The following is a 20,367-nucleotide window of genomic DNA, read 5'->3' on the forward strand; positions in this document are numbered from 1 at the left end:
AACAGCTGCCATTCTTAATAAACAGGATTGTTTAATAGAAGAATAGATCTTTGTGAACGTGTCCTGTTGTACGCACTCTGCTCCGGTAGGTGGCGGTATGCACATAGAAGCTGGTTTTGCACTCCGCCATAAACACACGAAGAAGAAGAAGAACGAGAAGCAGCCGAAGAAGAAGAAACCCGGAGCAGGAAGTGTCTGTTCATATCGGCCCCATCCATGCCCCCATGTGATGCTGTTCACTCGTTCATTCATTCTTGAGACGACAACTTCAGCTAACTTGTTAGCTTTCTTCCTCAAATAAACCAAAACCAAAACCTGCGGTGTCTTTGTAAGCGGCCAATCACAGCTAGCTAGGTAACGTAGGAGTCGCGCAAAAGTTACTCAGAAAAGTTCATGTGTAGCCATCGGAAGCGTACTTAAAATCTTAATGAAAAGCGCAGTGGATACAAGCATGATCAAGGAGAACCGGTGGAACATCCCCCCTAATGCTCCAGCATGCATGGAGAAGCATCTGAGCTCGGCGCAATACAGAGCAGGTATGTAACGGAAGGTTTCACAGGTAAACACGTGGTGCCGCTAGTTGGTTATTATTAATCTGTTTACATACGTACTGATGTGAAAGGGTCCTCTGGTCATATGGCGTATATACAATCCGTTAATATGTTATATACAAAACATATTCTTTATAAAAGTGTTGCACAATCACAGCAGCCCAGATTAGTTAGGTTATTTATTGTGTTGCGGATGGCTAGTTATTAAGCAAACATTGCATTTCGCGGCCTTAAAATGAGCTACTTTGTAGATTGGATGCTAGCCGAATTAAAGAGTGACTATTAATAATTCAGTTCAGTTGTTTTGTTTTTTTCAAATATAGCGTTGCTGATTTGTCTTGTTGGCTCTCTTTACAGATGGTACTCTGCTGATCGGTGCCTCCAGCCTCAGTGGCAGGAGCTGGCAGGGATCAGTTTGGATCTACAGTGACCCTAAACAGGCCCCCAATGAGGAACTGTGCAAAGCTGGTGTGCAGACTGAGACTGGAGTCACTGATGTCAAATGGATATCAGAAAAGGGAATTGTTGTTGCATCAGACTCGGGTAAGAAGCCAATTCATAGTAGCTATTATTCAAATACTGGTCTTGAGACTTGAATGTTAAATGTGATTTTGTTTGGCTGGTTTCTGTGAAGGTGCCTTGGAGCTCTGGGAACTGGCCGAGGATGAACGTCTACTGGTGAACCGCTTCACCAAACATGACCACGACCACATCGTGACCACAGTGAGCCCAGTTTCTGGAGCAAACAGTGCTGTCACTGGCAGCATGGACTGTCGGTAAGACACCATTTTCTGCATATACTTGCAAGGTGGTAGAACAGAAGCTATTGATTTATGTGTTAAATTTAAACCTTATGATTTTGGTAACTCTTTTTTTCACCACACCTTTCTCATCAAAATGCACTTTCCCTTTCTTCACAACAGAATTAAAGTCTGGGATCTCGGTCAAGAGACCGCTGTCACTACTTACAATGGTGAGAAAACATTTAATGACTGCGTTTTTTTTAATCAATCATATTATATTCTGTTAAAGTTTTCTTTCCTTTGTCACAGAGTCTAAATCTTTTTACTAAAGTCGAGTAGAAAGATACATTTATCTTCGTAAATCATTAGAACTATTCCCTTGCTTTATGTTTCTAATGTTTATTTGCACAACATCTTCTAAAGCCTTGAACAGACTATAACAAAATTATGCCTGGTTTAGTTCAGCCGTAGGTCAAAGAACAAGTGCTATCTTTTGGTTTGGATCGAATGCTTTTTTAGTAATTTGCGAAAACTGTGGTCATCTTTAAATCTTTTAATTTACTATATAACAACTTTAAATTAAGAGAATTCTGCATGTTTCCTATAATCGCCTGTTATGTGCATTTTAATCCAGCTTGAAATGTAGTAGCTTTAACATAAAGTTGAAGTATACAGTTTTGGCAAAACAAGATACGGGATGTGCTTTCTGGCGATTTACAAATTATGATTGCAGAATAAACGTCCCCATTTTAAGAATGTGGTTTTAACATGTCAGTAGTTATAATTAAAAAAAAAAAAAGCAAATTTATAAAGATGTTAAAAAACATAACTGACAATATGTCTCTTAACTTTGTTTCTTCCTCCAGTGCACACGCAGCCAGTCAGCTGTGTTGCTTGCAGTCCTACAGAAGAGTCTCTCTTCATCTCCTGTGGTCAAGTAAGAAACAGAATAACAGTTGTTAAGCATTGTTAAAAGCACATAATTTAACGGTTCAATAACTGCCTGAACTACATTTTGGAGCAACTTGCAGCATAAACTTGCATTTTAACAAAGATGAAGTGATTATCATCTTGTGTTGCACGCAATGAAGCTACAATAAATGCTATCCATAAGTAATTATGAGCAGAGGGAGAACTGTAAAACTATACTTGTCTCATTCAAACTCAACATTTTGTTATCCTCCATCCCTCAGGATGGCCGTGTGCTGTTGTGGGACAGGAGAAAGCCAAACAAACCAGCCTCAAGAATAGGTGAGCAACATGTCCCAGCTTAGACAACCAGGTCCAAACATTTCTGCAGGGTTGATAGTGCTGGATTTAATGTTGTTTAAATGTTTTTTTCCCTTTTGCTGACAGATAAGTGTATAATCAGCAAATGGTGGTTCTTTGTCCGTCTGATATAACAAGCCTTGACTGTTGTGACTCTTTGACTATATTCCATTGTCGTCTCTTGTTTGTCTCAGATGTAGAGTCCGCCTGCTGCTCCCCTACCACTGTAGCCTGGCACCCCCACCACAGAAGCACCATTGCTTTTGGTAAGGCCCAGCAGCAGAGTATTGATTGACGGAGACATAACATTTTCAGTCCCTTCGTTTCTGATTATGTTGATTGTGCCTTAGGTGATGAGTTGGGCAGAGTGACAGTGAAGGATTTCCTGGGAACAGAGCCAGCCCGGGTGGAGAGCGTCCACAGCCGTAGAGTCAATGGGCTCGCCTTCTCTACACATAGGTAAACATACGTTTTAGCTAAGTATTGTATGCTCTAACATTGTTCCTCTACAAAAAAATTAAACTTTTTGTTCTTCCCCTCCCAGTGCCCCCTTGCTCGCCTCCATAAGTGATGATTGTTCACTCGTTGTTTTGAACCCTGAACTGCAAGAAATGTGAGTTTTGCACTTAAATACTAAACACCTGTTTAACGCCCTCTACCATTTAAAAAAAAAAATAAAAAAAAAAAAAAAAAAAAAGAAATAGTAATCATAATCATATATTCTTCTTATTTAGACTCAGAGATCGGCGACACCAGGACTTTGCCAAAGGTGTGTGCTGGCTCCATGGTGGCTCCAACACTCTAACAACCGTAGGCTGGGATCACCGTGTGCTTCACCACACGGTGGATCCAGCTGCTCAAGCTCCCAACTCCTCCTCTTAGACCCAACCGATGCTCACACACACCTTGGAAAGACCACATTTGAAGATGACTACTTTCCCCCCCTTTTTGAGGGGAGTCCATAATATCTAAAAAGTAAAATCTGTCAGTCAGAAAATGTGGTTTAAAGTGTTAGATTGTCATTTAGTACTCCACATATGTGCAGAGTATTTGGACTTTTGCTCTCCCAGTCTTGGCCTCGATGCATTGCTACGTTACTGTACGACTACGTTCTCTCTCGATTCACTTCCGTCATTCTGTATATGTGTAATGTGTAATTACACTCAATGCAACCCATTTGTATGGCATAATTTTACATTAAAGGTAACTTAATGTTGTGATAGCAAGAGCATTTTTACATTTCTTTGTGTTTCCTGGGATCTATTTTATGCTAACAAATGCAAGACTCTTAAGGACATTTGAAAGTATAGGGGATGAGAAGGATTCTATTTTTATTCATATTTTTTCTGAAATAAGGCCCCATGATGGTCCAACGGATAGGGCGGGGCTTCACCTTTTATACATTGTGTTCATAAGGGTTATACTATCTATATATGAGAGGTTCCCAACCTTTTGTAACTTGAGGTCTGCTGCTAATTCTTAAAACAATTCTGAGGACCACCTTCTCAAATGAGAAAAAGAAGTGTTTCAAGAAAAGGAGAAAAAGTAAACTGGGCTGTAAAAAGGTATTATGATAATGTCAGCTATAATGACCCAAAAAAAGATCCTGCTTACCATCAACCATCTCTGCCAACATTGATAGGTGTGGTGGTTTTGTAGACATAACCGGTCATTGAAAATATTAATTTGAATTTTATGTTTTAGTTATGAGAGTTCTTGAGCATATCCACATACTGTATGTTGATAAACCCACTGTAGGTCAAATGAGGAAAGTGTGTTGTGTGACGAGTGGGCTGTGTGTTCAGAAGTTAACAAGATTACATGTGTTTGTTGTACAGCCTATGGTGTCATTGCTAATCTGTGGCCTGACGGGGACTGGATTTAGCTGGCACTATCATTTTCACATGGCACCAGCACAATTTGTTGTGGCCAACACAATACACTTTGCAGGAGTTCAGGGACATTGTCTTGCCTCCGTTATTAAAGTATAAGGGGCAGCGCCTTGCCATAAAAAGTAACTTGATGTCACTATAAATGTAGTAATAGCAACATAATTCTAAGCAACAGTTGGTGTTACACAGGCAGGATTGAAACGAAGCTCCCTCTCTGTGGTGTGCACACTTTAAGTCACACATCACATACCCTACGCTCCTCCTACTCTATTTGCGATAGCTACTTTCCACTTACTGCCTTAATCTTTTACACCATTACCAAATATATTATAAAAAGAAAGTTCCATCGATAACTCATACAAAATGACATAAACACACAGTATTACTGTCTATACTCATCTGAATTCTCTTTTCACAGATTTTTCACAGTGCTCGATTAAATTACCTTCAATTCAATATGCTTTATTGGCATGAATGTAACAAGGACAATATTGCCAACGCGTTAGTTGATAATGAGATGTAAATGAAAAAACATTGATCTGTGTGTGTTTGTTAGAGACTGTGGAAGTGTGTATTTATGTTGTTTGTGTGTGTGTTGATGTATGTGTAAATATGTGTTAAAGTTGACACAGTGTCTATGTGTGTATCAGTACCTGGACAGTAGAGGGTGTGGGTGGTTGTGTATTAAGCTCCTACATTAGACCCTCTATATCTAGAGAATAAGATGACCAAAATCATATATGGCAACCATGTTATAATAGATAATGAATTAATAATTATTGGGTTATTTACCTTTGAAATAATGTATATCAGTCAGATACATTACAGACATAGTACCTAGGTTGACTGGAATATACAAAGAAAAATATCAAACTGCATTGAACATAGCTTTTTTTTCTCAGATTCCACTCTCTGTCCTCATGTCATGACAAAAAGTGAAAAAAAAATTCTGTTATAATCTCATTTTGGGGCATTTTCTCTAAGTAAATCAGGGAGTTCCTCTATGTCTGTTATATGTAAAAATTGGGGCGTACTTTCATTTTATGTTTTAATACTCATTTCACAGGGCCTGGTATTTGGGGCCACTAGTTTTTAGGTGATTGTAAAATTTGATTGCTCTACTTTGTATTTTCAATATGAGGAGGTATTGGTGAGTTTATCTCTACATGCATTATTTGGCTTCTTTCTTTTACAGAGATTAAACATTACAGATAAGTAACTTGTAAATAATCGTTTAGCTGTAGCATTACTCTCCTTGCAGATATAACCAGGTATAGTAAGGAATAACTTCAGTTTACATGAAAACACAAGCAAGTGATGGATAGATATTTAACATTACCCAAGTGTGGATAATAAAAAAAAAAATCTTGAAAGAACTTGACTAGCAGAAGACAGAAAGAAAATAAAGGTTATTCAAGATATTTCTGATCAAAATCGTTATGTTTGTGACAGTGCAACTGTCGTTCAAGTTTTTTTTTCATATGCACACCCAAAAGCAGCATGTCACCTGCCCCTTTGTCTGTTTGCAACTAAGATGTCTTGATTGTAACACAAATTCTTAAACTGTGCACAAAAAAAAGGACATTTATTAAAACATGCATTTACTGCTTGGATTTATTTTCAGATTAGTTGTTGGACCACATTTGGTGAAGATAAACATTTCTGATTAAAGACTTTACAACCGTCATTTTAAATAATTTGATTATACAAACTTAAGGTACATAAACTAAATCTTAAAATATCTAGGTACTTTTGTAGTCTTATATAAACGGATATGTACAGCATGAGTGTAGATACATCGACACAAAGTTTGCAGTAAAATAACTATAATACAGATGGCAAAGCATTTCCTAGATCAATAAATATGAGAAACAATCCTAATGAGAGATAAATACACTTGTCCCAATTAACTGTTGGCTTTATTCCAGTGGACCTACATTATGTACTTGTAACAGTGAAAGAACATTTGAGTTATGGGACATGTAACTAGAGCATGAACCACAATAGTTGCATTGTATATTATTATTGTTTTTTTACAATCAAGTTTACAGATATATCTGTCAAAGCCTTTGTCAGGAATTTGTTGAGAGAAAAATGTAGATTAATCTCCACTCACCATACACTTTACAGCTATGAATAACTTATTTTTCTTATGAATGTTACCCATGTGGCATTAAAACTGATTAAAGCTTTGGTTAAAGGGGCAACATATGCAGCATAAACCTTTACACTGAATAAAAAGCAGCAGCAAAAGAAAAGAAAAAAAAATTCTGTCAACCGTACTGACACTTCCAAATAAAATAAATAAAATACAAAAGCAGAAAACCAGATTTAACAGTGATAGTGTGTTCTCCAAAGTTTGAGAAATACATTCAGAACTCAGCAGACCATTGCTTTGAGACATTCTTAGCATACTTGCTAATTTAATTTCTTGTGCTAGTGCTTTTTTCCCCCCATTGTACAAATTTCTTCTGATGCAAAATCACATAATCCAATCACATGCAATGTGTGCTAAACAGAAGAACCCCTATCTCATTTACGCATCTCATTATGGTTCCCCTCTACTGACAAGAGTAATGGGCTTCTTGGTTCCAGGTCGAACAGTAAAGGTCATACCATACTGATGTTTTGACTGTGTCCCGTTGCTAAAAGAAAAAACACATTCATGATTAGAGTTGATTCTGTACACAGACACTGGGTCTCAGAAAAATGAAGGTCTCATATTTGAGCACTCTTACCTGGTAGGAACTTTTACTGAAGAGGTTTCCTGATATTTTCTGACCACTTTACTCTCCAGCTCCTGCATATTAAGTGCTGCTGCTTTGTTGACCGCGGGGTAATTCTTGCTCTGTGATGCGGCTCTGGGGACAACAGGGACCTTATTGTCCTCATCAGACATGGGGCCGCCCCAGTCATCTGAAGTGGACTCTGCCTCGTTCACTGGGGCCATTTTGTGGTCCATTTCCAGCATCTTCTTTTGAAGGATGCTCTGGAGCGTGGCCTGTCTGGATGAAAGATTGGATGGGAGCTGAGCAGGGGCCGCATTGGGTTTCGTCTGGGGTTGCAGTTTCGGTTTCACGTCGATGTCAAGAGGTGGGAGTTTTGGAGCTCCTGGGGGTTTTGGTTTTGGAGGAGGAGGTGGAACATGAGATGGAGGGAGAGGGATCGCAGTTGGTGTTGGTGCCTTTTTCATGGGAGGGTCTGGTGCAGGCATGGAAGGTGGCGGATCCATAATCTCGTCAAAATCATCAAATTCTGGCGGCGGAGGGAGTAATGGCATACTTAACTCCTCACGCTGTGTGGGCGGAGAATTTGAGGGACTTTGCACTGCATTTAGCCTTGGCTCAACCAGGTTGGTCGCACTTGGGGATGCAGCCAACCTACTGAGAGCTGAACTGGTTGATGGCATCGGATCCTTGACCAGAGCAGGACTGCTGGGTTTAACTGGAGCCTGAATTGTTGGCGTATGAACCACAGGACTGACAGACTTTAGACTTGCCTGTATTCTTTCCAGTGGGGTTAGAGAAGAGGACGGGCTAGACTTTGGGGTGACAATAAATGAATTGGGACTGGTGTCACTCGGGTGAATGCTTGTACTAGGCTCGTCAATCTTCTTGCTGCTGTTTTCCCGCGACAGAGGGTGACCTGATTTGTGTTTGTCTCTTTCTTTAGCTGCCATTAAAAGAGCCAACGGCGACGCTGCGGGTCCATCTCGTGCCCCGTTGGTTTCACTTCCCTTCAGGTTGCGTAGTTTACGATCTATTATGGGACTGAATCTGCGATTTTGACTTGGAGATCCTTCAAGTTTGTCCTTGATGGGCTCTGAATTCACCTGAGGACCGTTTAGTTTCAGCAGCTGTGGTGACGGCTGATGTGGAATCTGGAGGGGTTTGTCTATTTCAGGCTTTACTGAAACTATCCCTGTTATAGCCTCCTCGTTGGGCTGAGGAGGCTGTGATTGAGAAGGTAGGGTCATTGTTAAGTTCTCCTTCAGCTCCTGCACATCTTTGGGAGCTGGTTTAGACGGTGTAGTCACTTTAGGGGCTTTTCTATCCACCTGGACAAGCACCGGGGAAGACTTAACGGATGCAGAATCTTCCAAGAGTAACATCTGCTTGCGTTTTGTGTCGTGCTCTTCATACCCACTGAGAATTGAGGTCTGAGGTACATAGTAGAGCTTTGCTGTGTTTTGGGGATTGAATGTGGACTGTGTGGTTGTCGGCAAGGGGGGAGGAGGGGCAGGAGTCCCTGGTGGGGAGTCAGTGTTGGACATAGAGGACAGTCTAATGGGTTTTGGAGGTGGTTTCTTAGGAGTCTTTTGTGGCGCTTCAGAAGGAGGCATTGGTGGGGCGAACATCGGGCGCTCGGGAAATTTTGCTGGTGGTGGACTGGAAATTGGGACTGACGATACAGAGCCACTGGAGCAAGTAGATGGAGGCTTTGGCGGAGCCATAGGTGGCGGTTTTAAGAAGGTTAAGTCTTCCCCCTCCATGAAAGGTGCCAATGAGGTCGGTTTGGGATCGGGCATGGAAGGAGACTGAAGGGTTGCCACATTTAGACTGTTCAGGTCCCCCATGAAGTCTGGTGGAGGGATAAAAGTCCCTGGAGGGATAAAAGTCCCTGGAGGGGGTGGAGGAGCCATAGCGGGAGGAGGGGGAACAAATATTCCTTCCTCTTCGAGGTCAGGCATAGATATAACTGATCCATTTAACAAGTGATTTCCACCGACTAAGGGAAGAAAGAAAAGAGAGAATAACTGATTATGTTCTGTTGTACAATGTGAAGCAGGAGCAGTTACAATAAATATCATATCTCAAGCATTTGTAGAAGTTTTCACACCGTATGTGAGAAATGTAAAGTAGCAATTACTATCAATGAAAAAAGACGCTTAAAGCTAAGTAGGTTAAGTACCCAACTGTTTGAAGCGTTCACACAATCCATGCCTAGATCAGATTTGTTTTATGTTGTTGATTAAACGAAAATAATTACAAGCAATAACAGTGCTGGAATAACTAGCGGAGGACCTGGCGATCAACAGAAAATATCGGAGCCTAGCTCACCCCCTTAGTCTGAATCTTATAAAAGTAGAAATAACTAGATAGATCTCAAAGAATCAACAATGTTTACTGCTGAACGCAGTTCTGGGCGACACCGCCAAAACCTTCTATTACAATCAAGGTCACTTCATATTTAACAATAACGATAACGATATATATGATGATGTTTTCTGGTAATTCAATAAATAAAAAGTCTTTATGAAATAACCACATGGTTTTGAATTCTCTTTAGTGAAATAAAAAAATAATGAGTATTTCCTCATTTAATAAAGAACTTAAGTGGAAAATAACCAAATTTCCTGATAAATTTGAGGAAGTATGTGCTTGTTATTGTCAATTCAGAAAATGTTATTGTGTATCACAATATCTTGATATATGATTTCATCACAATATGATTCCAATGGAGGAGATAAACTATCATATTGAATTATTGCCCAGTATGGCGGTTTGGACACATTCGAGAGGGTTATTGAGCAACAACCTGAACAAACATTTGCCTGCCCTGCATTTTCAACACTTTACGGAGATATTTTGATTGTTGTGATCCATCAACTGAGTCAGAGTAAAGGCACTGCAAATGATCTGGGTCCTTCAGCGTGTATATAATGAGGTTCTAGTGTTTCCCAAGTTAAAGTACATATTTGCATTAGGTAGACGCTCACCTGAACCGTTGGTCTTTGGACCGTTGACAGGGGGGAGGAGGGGGACTTTGGGTGTCGGGACGGCAAACCCTTGAAAACTGTCTGGTGAGGGCTGTGAAAACAAAAAAAGGTTGATATTTTAACATCTGAGTCACAAGAACAGCAGTATACATGACATGAATTCTACGTCCTAATAAGAGGCACTGGCTAGTATTCGATCCTGGAGTGAAAAAACTAGTTGCAGAGCTCACTGTACCTTGAAAACAGATGAGCATGTCCAATACTTGCTACATTATTAGCATCAAGAAAAATGGCTCTCAGGTCTTGGTATTATGAAGAACATAATGTATGGCTGTATATGCAAATCATTTCAAGTTAAATCAAAAAATATATATATTAAAAAGATGATATATAGTGAATATAATAAAATGTGCTCTGAAATAAAATACAATACTGTAACAACATGTCTGAATTTATATTGTTTGTTTCCAAATAAATGCATTTTTAAACTATTTTTAGGTTTCCATGAATAAACCGCTGACAGAGATTTCTAAAGAATTACCGCATACTCATGAGGAACACTGTGATTCATAGTGTAGTATCCACCTTTTATTCATCACATTGTCCTAGTGTTAACCTGGGCCTTGCTGAGAAAATTGCAGGCTGTCACTAAGAAACCTGTCTGCTTGTATGTGTGTGCGTGAGTGAGATTTGCTGTTCTCGTCATGGCTCAAACGCCACGTAAATAAACACAGACTGTGTTGACATAAAACACGTCCATGAGATTTAACCCTTTGAAAGGGCAAAAAAATCAAATCCTTCGAGCAACACAAAACACGTTTTTAATGCTTAATGTAATGCAGGCTCTTTGAGTAACCTGCTAATACAATAAAGCCACAGGCTCGCACCAGTGTCACTTTACAAATGTGTTATTATTAAGGCTGATAATGACTTAGGATCTAAAAGTTGCTGGTAAACTGCTTTTCAGCCATTAAAAAGCTTGTATTACAGATTGAAATAAATTGGAGATCTGCCTGATGTCACACCTAAGATGACACATCTCTCTCTTGTCTTATAATCACAGGACACTTGTGTAGCTTCTTGGAAAAGTATGAACACCACCCAACAGGTCGAGGGCGTGTCAGTAAAGATGGCGTATGATTCAGTTTGATTTCGTCTGTTGTTCCCTACACTATGACTCACTTTCATCTGTCGCAGCATTCTTAGTTGTCCTGCCCATGTGCTGATGGGTGCGCCATGTCCAACACATGCCTCAGACACTTTTACAGAACACTCCCAAACTCTGAGGTGTGTGAACCAGAGCAGCGAGGAGCTCTTTATTTATATCTGTGCCATGGCAATATAATGGGAGGTCGGACAGCCATGGGATTTTCACCAAGTAAAATTGCCATTACTACGATGTAAAAATACTCTATCACAAGTAGAAGTCTAGAATTCAAAACTGTACTCAAGTAAAAATACAAAACAATTATCATCAAAATGTTATTTGATTGTCAAAAGCTAAAGTGCTTATTTTGCTGCAGTAGTGTCCCTGTGAGTGTTAGTCTGTATATGAGCGACCCAAACTATGTTTATAAGTCAAACAGTTCGGGAACCACTGGTTTCATCTTTAACAATGAATTGAAAAAGAAGATCATATGTCTTGATGTAGAATCTAAATCTGAAAAGTACCTAGTGATTGCAGCCGTCGAGTAAAAAGTGAAATACTTTTCTCTTAAATGTGGTGAAGTAAAAGTATAAAGTAGAATCAAATGAAACTACGTAGGTATGAAGTAAGTACTTGAGTTAATGTACTTAATTAGTTTCCACCACTGGTGACACATCATTTTTTACTGAAACCAAATATGTCTGTTTCTATGAAATGTATGTACTGTGAATTGTAATTTGCAATTTCTTTGCAGTCATTTCTAAATTTCAAGTTTCCGGTTTTGAATTCCTCTGAATGCAATAAATGCATTATGCACTGTGCTGTTTATGACTTGCTCTTGATTTTTGAAAAATGCATCTGCAGATTTAGCTTTTGTTTTACAGTACAAATATACAGTATATGAAATGCACCTCAATCGTGATACAATCTTTATTGTGGATGACACTTTGTGATGATATCACATTGTGAGTTATGCCATCTTTCTCAGCCATATGACACATGTTTTAGAACAATGTCAGTGTTATTACTCCCACATGAGGACATATTACAGTTATTAGAACTTAAAGTGACTCTCAACAAACAAACACAAATGGACAGAAGCTCAAAAGACGTCAATGCTCGAACAGACAAAATTACAAATGATTGATTAACAAACACTTGTCAATTTACATGTCATGCCCCTGTGCTTGTTTAATCTGACCTAGATTCAAGCACAGTCAAGCTCTAAACTGTTCTTTATCAGTTATTTTGCATCTGTGCCGCTCTGCAGATAAAGAGAACAAGATGAAGGAGTCATTCAATTGTATGTAGACAACAGGGTGGAGTCAGCTCAGAGTGAGGCATATCTAATATTATTCAAATGTCTGAAACTGAGTGATAAATGAGAATAAGTTCAGTACACTATGAAGCTTTATTGAGATACTCACAGTGTGATGCTTGACGGTGGGTCTGGCCCGCACACTGGCAGTTCCTGACTGGGGGATCGCTGCTGACCCCAGCACCAGCTCGACATTTTCTGAGGAAATAAAAAGCAAAAGATTTGTATTCACTTCATGCATCCATTCAATTTCTGATCTGAGAATGATTTGGCCAGGTTGGTTTAAGACACGGTTAAATGCGAGCAGATCGTTTTTTTATTTAAAAGAGCAATTAATCCACTTCAATACTGACAGTTTGCAGTATTCGTGATTATTTTTTCCTGAAATACACTTTTTGCAGTGTTTGAAATTTCTAAAATTCAGAAAGCCTTAAGTACATTTCACCGTGTCAATCTTTCTATTGTTCTTCTCTCTGTGAAGATCAGTACATTCTGGTCATTGCGCAGGTAATGAGATATTTAAGCGGCTCTTTGTAGTTGTCACTGAATTTATCAATCTGCTGTGGGATCCCGTGTGCTGTTAAAGACAGTTTTGTTGTTGACAACTAAATAATTACAGGAAGCTGAAAAGAAGACTGCAATCTTTATCTATTCTCCACCATTGTGTTGAAGTGAAAGTTTCGTAATGCTGGTAAGTGAATTTAATCACGACAACACAACTTGCAGCATAACACACAAAAATGTTAATCATATTTACAACATTTTGCAAATAGATCTCAGGATTTTAAATGTTTTTGGGATAAATTTGGGTTCAATTTATTGAATTTTGTTTAATTTCACTCTCTCCAAAGTAACTTGCGTCAAATGGCGGGTTGAATAAGCACTGAGACACTGAGGTCGGTTGGAGAAAAAATCATTTCAGCACATTCCTTCGCTGTTCATTCCAGTGTCAGTCATCGTGTCTGTCCGATAAGGGACAGATGAAAGAAACTTGTCACTGAGAGGCTCTTAGTCTGCATGTTCTGACAGCCTTTGATAGCAACACCTTTCATTGAAGAGAGACAAGGAACACTTTGCATTCCTTCCTTATAAACAAGGAAGGAATGCAAAGTGTTTTTCCTTTACTCAGTTACCCATCATGTTACAATCAAAATACAACTGTGGAATAAACTCAGTATGAATGACTACTGAAATAATTGCCTGTGGTGTTGAACCAGTCTAACCAAATAATTAGTTTGTGCACCTGCCTCATTTAAATAGACAAATATTCTCTCTCATGTTGCTGCTTTGCATAGCAATCCCTCTTGTTTCCTGCTCTTGCCAATCAAATGGAACTAATGCCACTGACACCTGGTCAGTTTGTCTGTAAACTGATCTCAACATGAGGGAGTGGAGTGGATTTTGACTGGTTTTACCCAAACACAATGGTGTGCCTTTTCCTGGTCTTAAAGGCTAAACAATATAATTGTATAAATACATGGTCCTCATTTCACACTTTCATTTTGTAGTTGGGCAAAAAAAATGAACCCACGGTCCACTTACTATCTTTTTCTAGAGCTTTCAACCACATCTCATGGTCTTACTCAGCAAACTCATATGTAATGGTACATATATATGCTGTTATATGTTCTTAAAGTACTAATACATGTTCCAATCCCTCAAGGTATTTAAACAAAAGAGATTTCCTCTGTATTATCACCATCTTCAGGATCTTTCCCTTACAATGATTGTAGGTAATACCAAAATGACCACTAGATATCATTTCGTTATAATTCTGAGATTAAAGCTGACTCCCACTCACATAAACTACTCTCAGGCGGTGTCTAAAGAGTTAAACAGACACACTGAATGCAGCTGTTTCAGACTAATTTCCAACTACAGAGTATTGGATCTTGTAGATATTCAGTTACTCATGTTTTCCTTTGCTGGAGATTCTAGATATTCCCACACAATCCCTTGTTTCCTCAAAGCATTGTTGAGGCAACACTAAATCACATTTAGTGAACATAATTGGCAGAGGGCAGGTCAGTGTGAAGCCAGACATGCAAGGTCAAAGATATACCAAGAAGAATGGATTTTAACATTGAGAACAGGTTTTTGACATGGATGAATCACATTGCTGGCACCTGCAGCTACATGAACATCAGGACATGTCATTAAACAAACTAAAATACTGTTGAGATTTCCTCTAAGGATCAACAGGCAGCCCTTTAAGTCTACATATCTGAGCTCCGTGGCTTGAACACGTTTGTCCATGTCAACATCAAGTACAAAGGTCGTGTCATTCTTCAGTGAATCGTTCTCAGTGAATGCTTATTCTCTATTAAAACCAATGACTCCTATAAACAGTGTTTGCTACTCACCCATGTCCTTCATTTTAACATTGGTGTCGAAAAGAGACTGGCTCTTTCGACCCAGAAAATTCAGCGTTCCCCTCTTCATGATTATTGATTAGTTGGCGTTTAGATACGACTGGACGACAGGATCACTGACGCATTTTGAATCAACAGGTAAATCCGAGGTAAAGCTAGTTTCGCGACAGGTGCACCGCCGCACACCAGGTAAACCTGACTCCAAGGATTTTGTGCAAACTATTTGGGGCATACAGAGGAAATGGAGCTAACCCCGCCCATTGTCCTTTCACTGCGCCTCCCTGTCGGTTTGCACTCCCAACAGGTGAGGCATTGACTCTCCTTCTTCTCATTCCAGCACAAATCTCACCTGCGCACTAAATGAGCTGCTTTTGCACTCAGCTCGCCTTCAAAACTCTGTGGTATGTGCAGTATTTCATTTGGTAGAGACATCAGGCCAATTTGATTAAACTACCCATAATGAACATGATTACGAACTCAGTTTTAACCTTGCGCCACATTAAGAATAACCAACAGAAGGTAACATGTTGGTGGGAAATAAATTGGCCATTCTGCTTTGATGTGTCTATATGTCTTTTATGTGTCAAAGTCATTCTGGTCATAAGTAATCGGTCTTAACTTCATTCTACTATATTTCTATAACACTTTTGAAAGCCAGGTGGATTTTTAGTATTTCTCCTTTAGTATTTCCATCATATACTTTCTATACTTCTGTACTCCATCACAGTCCAGAGGCAAACATTGTATTCTTTCTACTTACAGCTATAGTCTGATGATCTATAATACAAAACCTATGATCAGTTTATAACAGATGATGCATTATTAATAAATAAACTGCCCAAAAGTATATAAAGTAACAAAATCCACTTGAACCTGCTAAAACATTACATAAGTCTTAAGTATTGCTTACATGTAAAAAAACTAAGAAAAGAGATCATATTACTCCAGTATTAGCTTCTCTGCACTGGCTCCCTGTTAAATCAAGAATAGAATTTAAAATTCTTTTACTTACCTACAAAGCTCTAACTGGCCAGCAGCCTCCTGCTGTGAGCCGACTGACACCCACTGCTACTTCAATTATTATTATTAATCACATTACTATCCCTATTTTCATAATTATAATTCTACTATAATAATTGCTGCTGTTATTATAAGTAGTCTTATTATATGAATCATTTATGTCATATACATTGAATGTGTTGTATCTCTGTTATGCTGTTCATTCTGTACACATGACATCTATTGCATTCTGTCCATCCTGGGAGAAGGATCCCTCCTCTGTCGTTCTCCCATAGGTTTCTTCCTTTTTTCTCCCTGTTTAAGGGGTTTTTAGGGGAGTTTTTCCTGTGCCGATGTGAGGGAAGGACAGAGGATGTCGCATGTGTACAGATTGTAAAGCCCTCTGAGGCAAATTTGTAATTTGTGATTCTGAGCTATACAAAATAAACTGAATTGAATTGAATGTAATGCATCAATAACAACAACAACAACAATTATGATAATAATACTGATAATACTGGGCGGCTGTGGCACATGAGGTAGAGCGCTTGCCCCGCAACCACAAGGTCAGTGGTTCGAACCTCTCTACAGGCAACATGCCGAGTTGTCCTTGAGCGAGACACCTAACCCCAAAATTGCTCCCCGGGTGCTTCATTGCAGCCCACTGCTCTTCTGGGATGGAACCGAATTTCCCCATTGTGGGACTAATAAAGGCTTAATTATTATTATTATTATAATGACAACAATGATAATAATTATAGTTATGATAATAATAACAATACTATTTTACCTGTGACTGATTCTTTTTTTATGTAGTTTTTATCAGAAGCTTTAACAGTTAGAATTATGCTATTTATCCCTCTCTGTGTTTGCTTAGTTATTCATTAATAATGGATGAATCATAAAGTTTTTCCTTTTTTTACATCTTTATAATAAATCTGTGTCATCGCTTAGGTATTACCTGAACTCTGTGGAGATATTTACCTAAGGATGGTGAAGTATGTGACCTAAGTAAGCAGGATAACTGTGAAGATGGAGTTAAAGAGGATCATCACTACTCTAAACTCAGAGTGCGCTGACGCATGACAGTGAACCTACAGCAGCACCCACCGACTGTTTGTTACACAAAGATATTACCAATAACACAAAGTAACTAAGTACATTTACTTATACTATATAAGTATAACCTAAAGCCTTCTTTACTTCACATGAGCATTTCAATTTTCTGCTTCAACTCCACTACATTTCAGAAGGAAATATTGTAAGTTTTACTTCATTACTTGTATTTTACAACTGCATTTTCTAGTTACTTATGTGTACACTTGTGTATTATATATCATATATTGGCATTATGTATATGAAACTATATATATTTGATTGACTACCTAAAACTTATTTCTGCACACTTATATATGTAATATCCAGGAAGAAAATAAAAGGATCTGATGAAATAAAATAAAATACAATTACATTACTTTGGTCTAAATACCTTGATATCAATACACTATTTTAAGTATGGAAACTATTTGTAAGTACTATAAGAACACAATATAAAACATGTTAAGATAGTAAATGGGCTGTGAGTTCATTTTATTTTATTTGTCAAACATTTGATAAGATGTATTCACTGTTTATTTCCCTCAGCATAGTTAAGTAAGAAAATTGTGTCAAAAAGGTGAGTAAGTATTTGGTAAATTTGACTGATACTACTTTAACCTAAGTAAAGGATCTGACTTTTTCTTCCACTACTGGTTTGTAGGATGGACTATGGTTTGTACAGATCCTTAAATCTAAAATCTAAAATAAATATAATAATAATCCAGTAAGGGCAATTGATCTATTATCCATGATTAGATTTATGTCAAATCTCGGATGACATAAACTTAGATCTAAATATCAGTGTTATTGATTTAATAATCCGTAATTAGTTAAGTGAGTTCAAGTTGAAGCAGTTTTGGCCTTGCACTTTAATTACATAAGAGTGGGTTATAAATTAACCACCTGTCCAGAGAGCCAGTAAATCCTTTCCTTCCCCACAGTGTTTCTGTCACGTCTGTCTGTCGCACCTTCAGTTGTCCTGGAGACAAACAGACCGGTCCATCCAGTTCCTCTGTCCTCAGGGGGAAATTAACCATGCCGACTGATGCTGGCTGAAATGTGAAGAATGTGCCGTCAAGTGCCTTTGGTGCTTAGCTGCTTTCCCAGTGCTGAACATATTGTAAAGTTTAACTCTACCAAGGATATTGTGAAATGCACATAATGAGCTCTTTGATTCATTCATTAATTAATCATTCAGGCATTTATTCAGATATATTTATTGACTCATTTTGCTCATTCTATGATGGCAGTCTTTTAATTGCATATGAACACAGTTGATAAAAATGGTAAATTATGTTTTATATAAACATGGCTGTGTCATGGTGCCAGACAATGCTAGTACATGCACCACTATACAGCATTTTTTATTGATCAACTCCTGCTGGCCTTTGTTTCCATGTTATTTTAGCCATCAATCATACAATCCCTTCCTGTGCATTAGGAATCCAAAAGGAGTGCAAAGTCAGCAGACATTATTGGTTTATAGACCAAGATATTGTAAAAGGAGGTGAAGACCGAAAGACCATAAATATTTTGCATTCCATCATGATGAGGTATAAATCGGTCGTGAATGGAAACGAAACTGACGATGATTTCAGAACCAGATTTGTTGTGTGGAAGAATGTGTGCAGTTACTAAAATGACAGCAGTCACAGAGTGTTCCATAGTTACAGATCTCTTAACTTAAGCAGCTTTCATTTTTGACAGCAGTATTTCTTCAGAAGAGAGTACTCACAATGAAAACTGTTCACAGTGAGGTCTGTGAGCCTGCACGCAGATCTGATTTATGTAGATCTGTTCATGTATGTGTTGCTTGCTCTATATACTGTATGTGTTCTATGCATTTCAAGTATCCCCTGATCATGTATGGCAATACATTGTGCTTAACAACATTAGTATTCCAATTGCTCTTGGTGTTTATTTCTTATCTATATAGGGTGACTCTATGGGGTATTTCTGAAGGCCAACCCCAGAAATCAGCATCGCACTGGTTCCCTCTACAAAAAGCCATTGGGATTATTCCATTGCATTTGGGATTATTGCAGATTTTTATTTTTTTAAATATTTATTTATGTGGCAAAGAAACCAACACGTTTAGCAAGATAATCTTCACAGTTGAACATCACTTTTATGATTTTTGAAGCGTGAACGCATTCAGCAGAAGTAAAAAGCTAACATTAGGCTATAAATGAACTACACTGTATTTGCATGAGTGCAAGTAAACACAACAAGGCTGTGAAGGCTGACTACTCGGCGTGCTGACATTCAGTAGTCTAATTTAGCCTCTTATTAGAAACTGTCTTTTTTACATTTTTGACATTCAAAAGCTTCCATATTCATAAGCAGGGTTTTAACTGACATATTTTTTTCATTGAACAAAACTTTCAAATATTCTACGCTTGTTAACCAAAGACCTTATTTAAGGCCTCTAACCAAAAACCCATTTTTAAAAAACCATTGACTTTGAGACGAGGGAACCGGAAGTACAAAAACATTAAATCATTTCTGGGTTTTAGGACTCAGTCCTGCACCACACTATGTAAATCTGTGCAGGGACCACAGATTAACTTTTTGTGGCTAACTCATTTATCTCTATTTTAAAAACAATAAAGCAAACAAAAAAGCAGTCAGGCAACATTTCATTAACCATTTTATGTTGTCCTTCTTTCTTTACTTAACCCGTACGTACCTCAGAGTTACTTAATCTTTTCTCCTGTGTCAATGACCCTCTCGCTGTGAGGTTGAGTTCATGTCAATGTCTGCAGTGGCGTAGGTTTAACACATTCAAAGTTATGAGTTGACTGACCAAATTCCTCACCCCCAGGCCCTCTGAAAAGCATCAGACCACATTCCTCGCTCCCATTTCACCTGCGAGAAAATGACAGCACACTGACATTAAAATCACAACCCAGTGAAGGAGAGGGCCAGTAAAGCAGGTGAACATCCACATACAATAAGTCCTACTTTTTTATTTATGGTACTTCCTATTGAGTGATAAATAGCGAATGTTAGCATGATATCACAGTTAACCAATAAGGTGCAAAAGGAAAACATTATACATGCTAAACATTAACATGCTTCGTATTATCATCGTGAGCATGCTAATGGTAGCATCAAGTACAGAGCTGTTTATGAAACAACAGAACAGAACATGACAGGAAAGCATTAACATAAAATCAAATTAAGAACACAAATTCATTATTAAATAATGCTACCTCAGCATGTACATAAAACAAACAGGGAGGGAACAAAAAGAAGC

The 20,367-nt window shown here is 38.4% G+C and overlaps 2 protein-coding genes across 2 annotated transcripts; one reads left to right on the forward strand and one right to left on the reverse strand.

The window, feature by feature from the left end:
* The first annotated feature begins 139 nt into the window (after positions 1-139).
* Positions 140-3,789, forward strand: wdr77 (WD repeat domain 77). The gene is made up of 10 exons (XM_054617287.1): positions 140-536; positions 909-1,094; positions 1,186-1,327; positions 1,475-1,524; positions 2,161-2,231; positions 2,488-2,545; positions 2,758-2,829; positions 2,914-3,022; positions 3,108-3,176; positions 3,298-3,789. Exons 1-10 carry the CDS (start codon positions 428-430, stop codon positions 3,443-3,445), a joined length of 1,014 nt encoding a protein of 337 aa, XP_054473262.1. The 5' UTR covers positions 140-427; the 3' UTR covers positions 3,446-3,789.
* Positions 3,790-6,039: 2,250 nt separating this feature from the next.
* LOC129106000 (uncharacterized) lies at positions 6,040-15,205 on the reverse strand. The gene is made up of 5 exons (XM_054617292.1): positions 15,003-15,205; positions 12,749-12,837; positions 10,175-10,265; positions 7,194-9,183; positions 6,040-7,100 (listed from the first exon to the last, which is right to left on the reverse strand). Exons 1-5 carry the CDS (start codon positions 15,079-15,081, stop codon positions 7,004-7,006), a joined length of 2,346 nt encoding a protein of 781 aa, XP_054473267.1. The 5' UTR covers positions 15,082-15,205; the 3' UTR covers positions 6,040-7,003.
* Between the last annotated feature and the right edge of the window lie 5,162 nt (positions 15,206-20,367).

The sequence above is a fragment of the Anoplopoma fimbria genome, chromosome 17 (genome assembly GCF_027596085.1).
Source record: "Anoplopoma fimbria isolate UVic2021 breed Golden Eagle Sablefish chromosome 17, Afim_UVic_2022, whole genome shotgun sequence".
NCBI lineage: Eukaryota > Metazoa > Chordata > Actinopteri > Perciformes > Anoplopomatidae > Anoplopoma > Anoplopoma fimbria.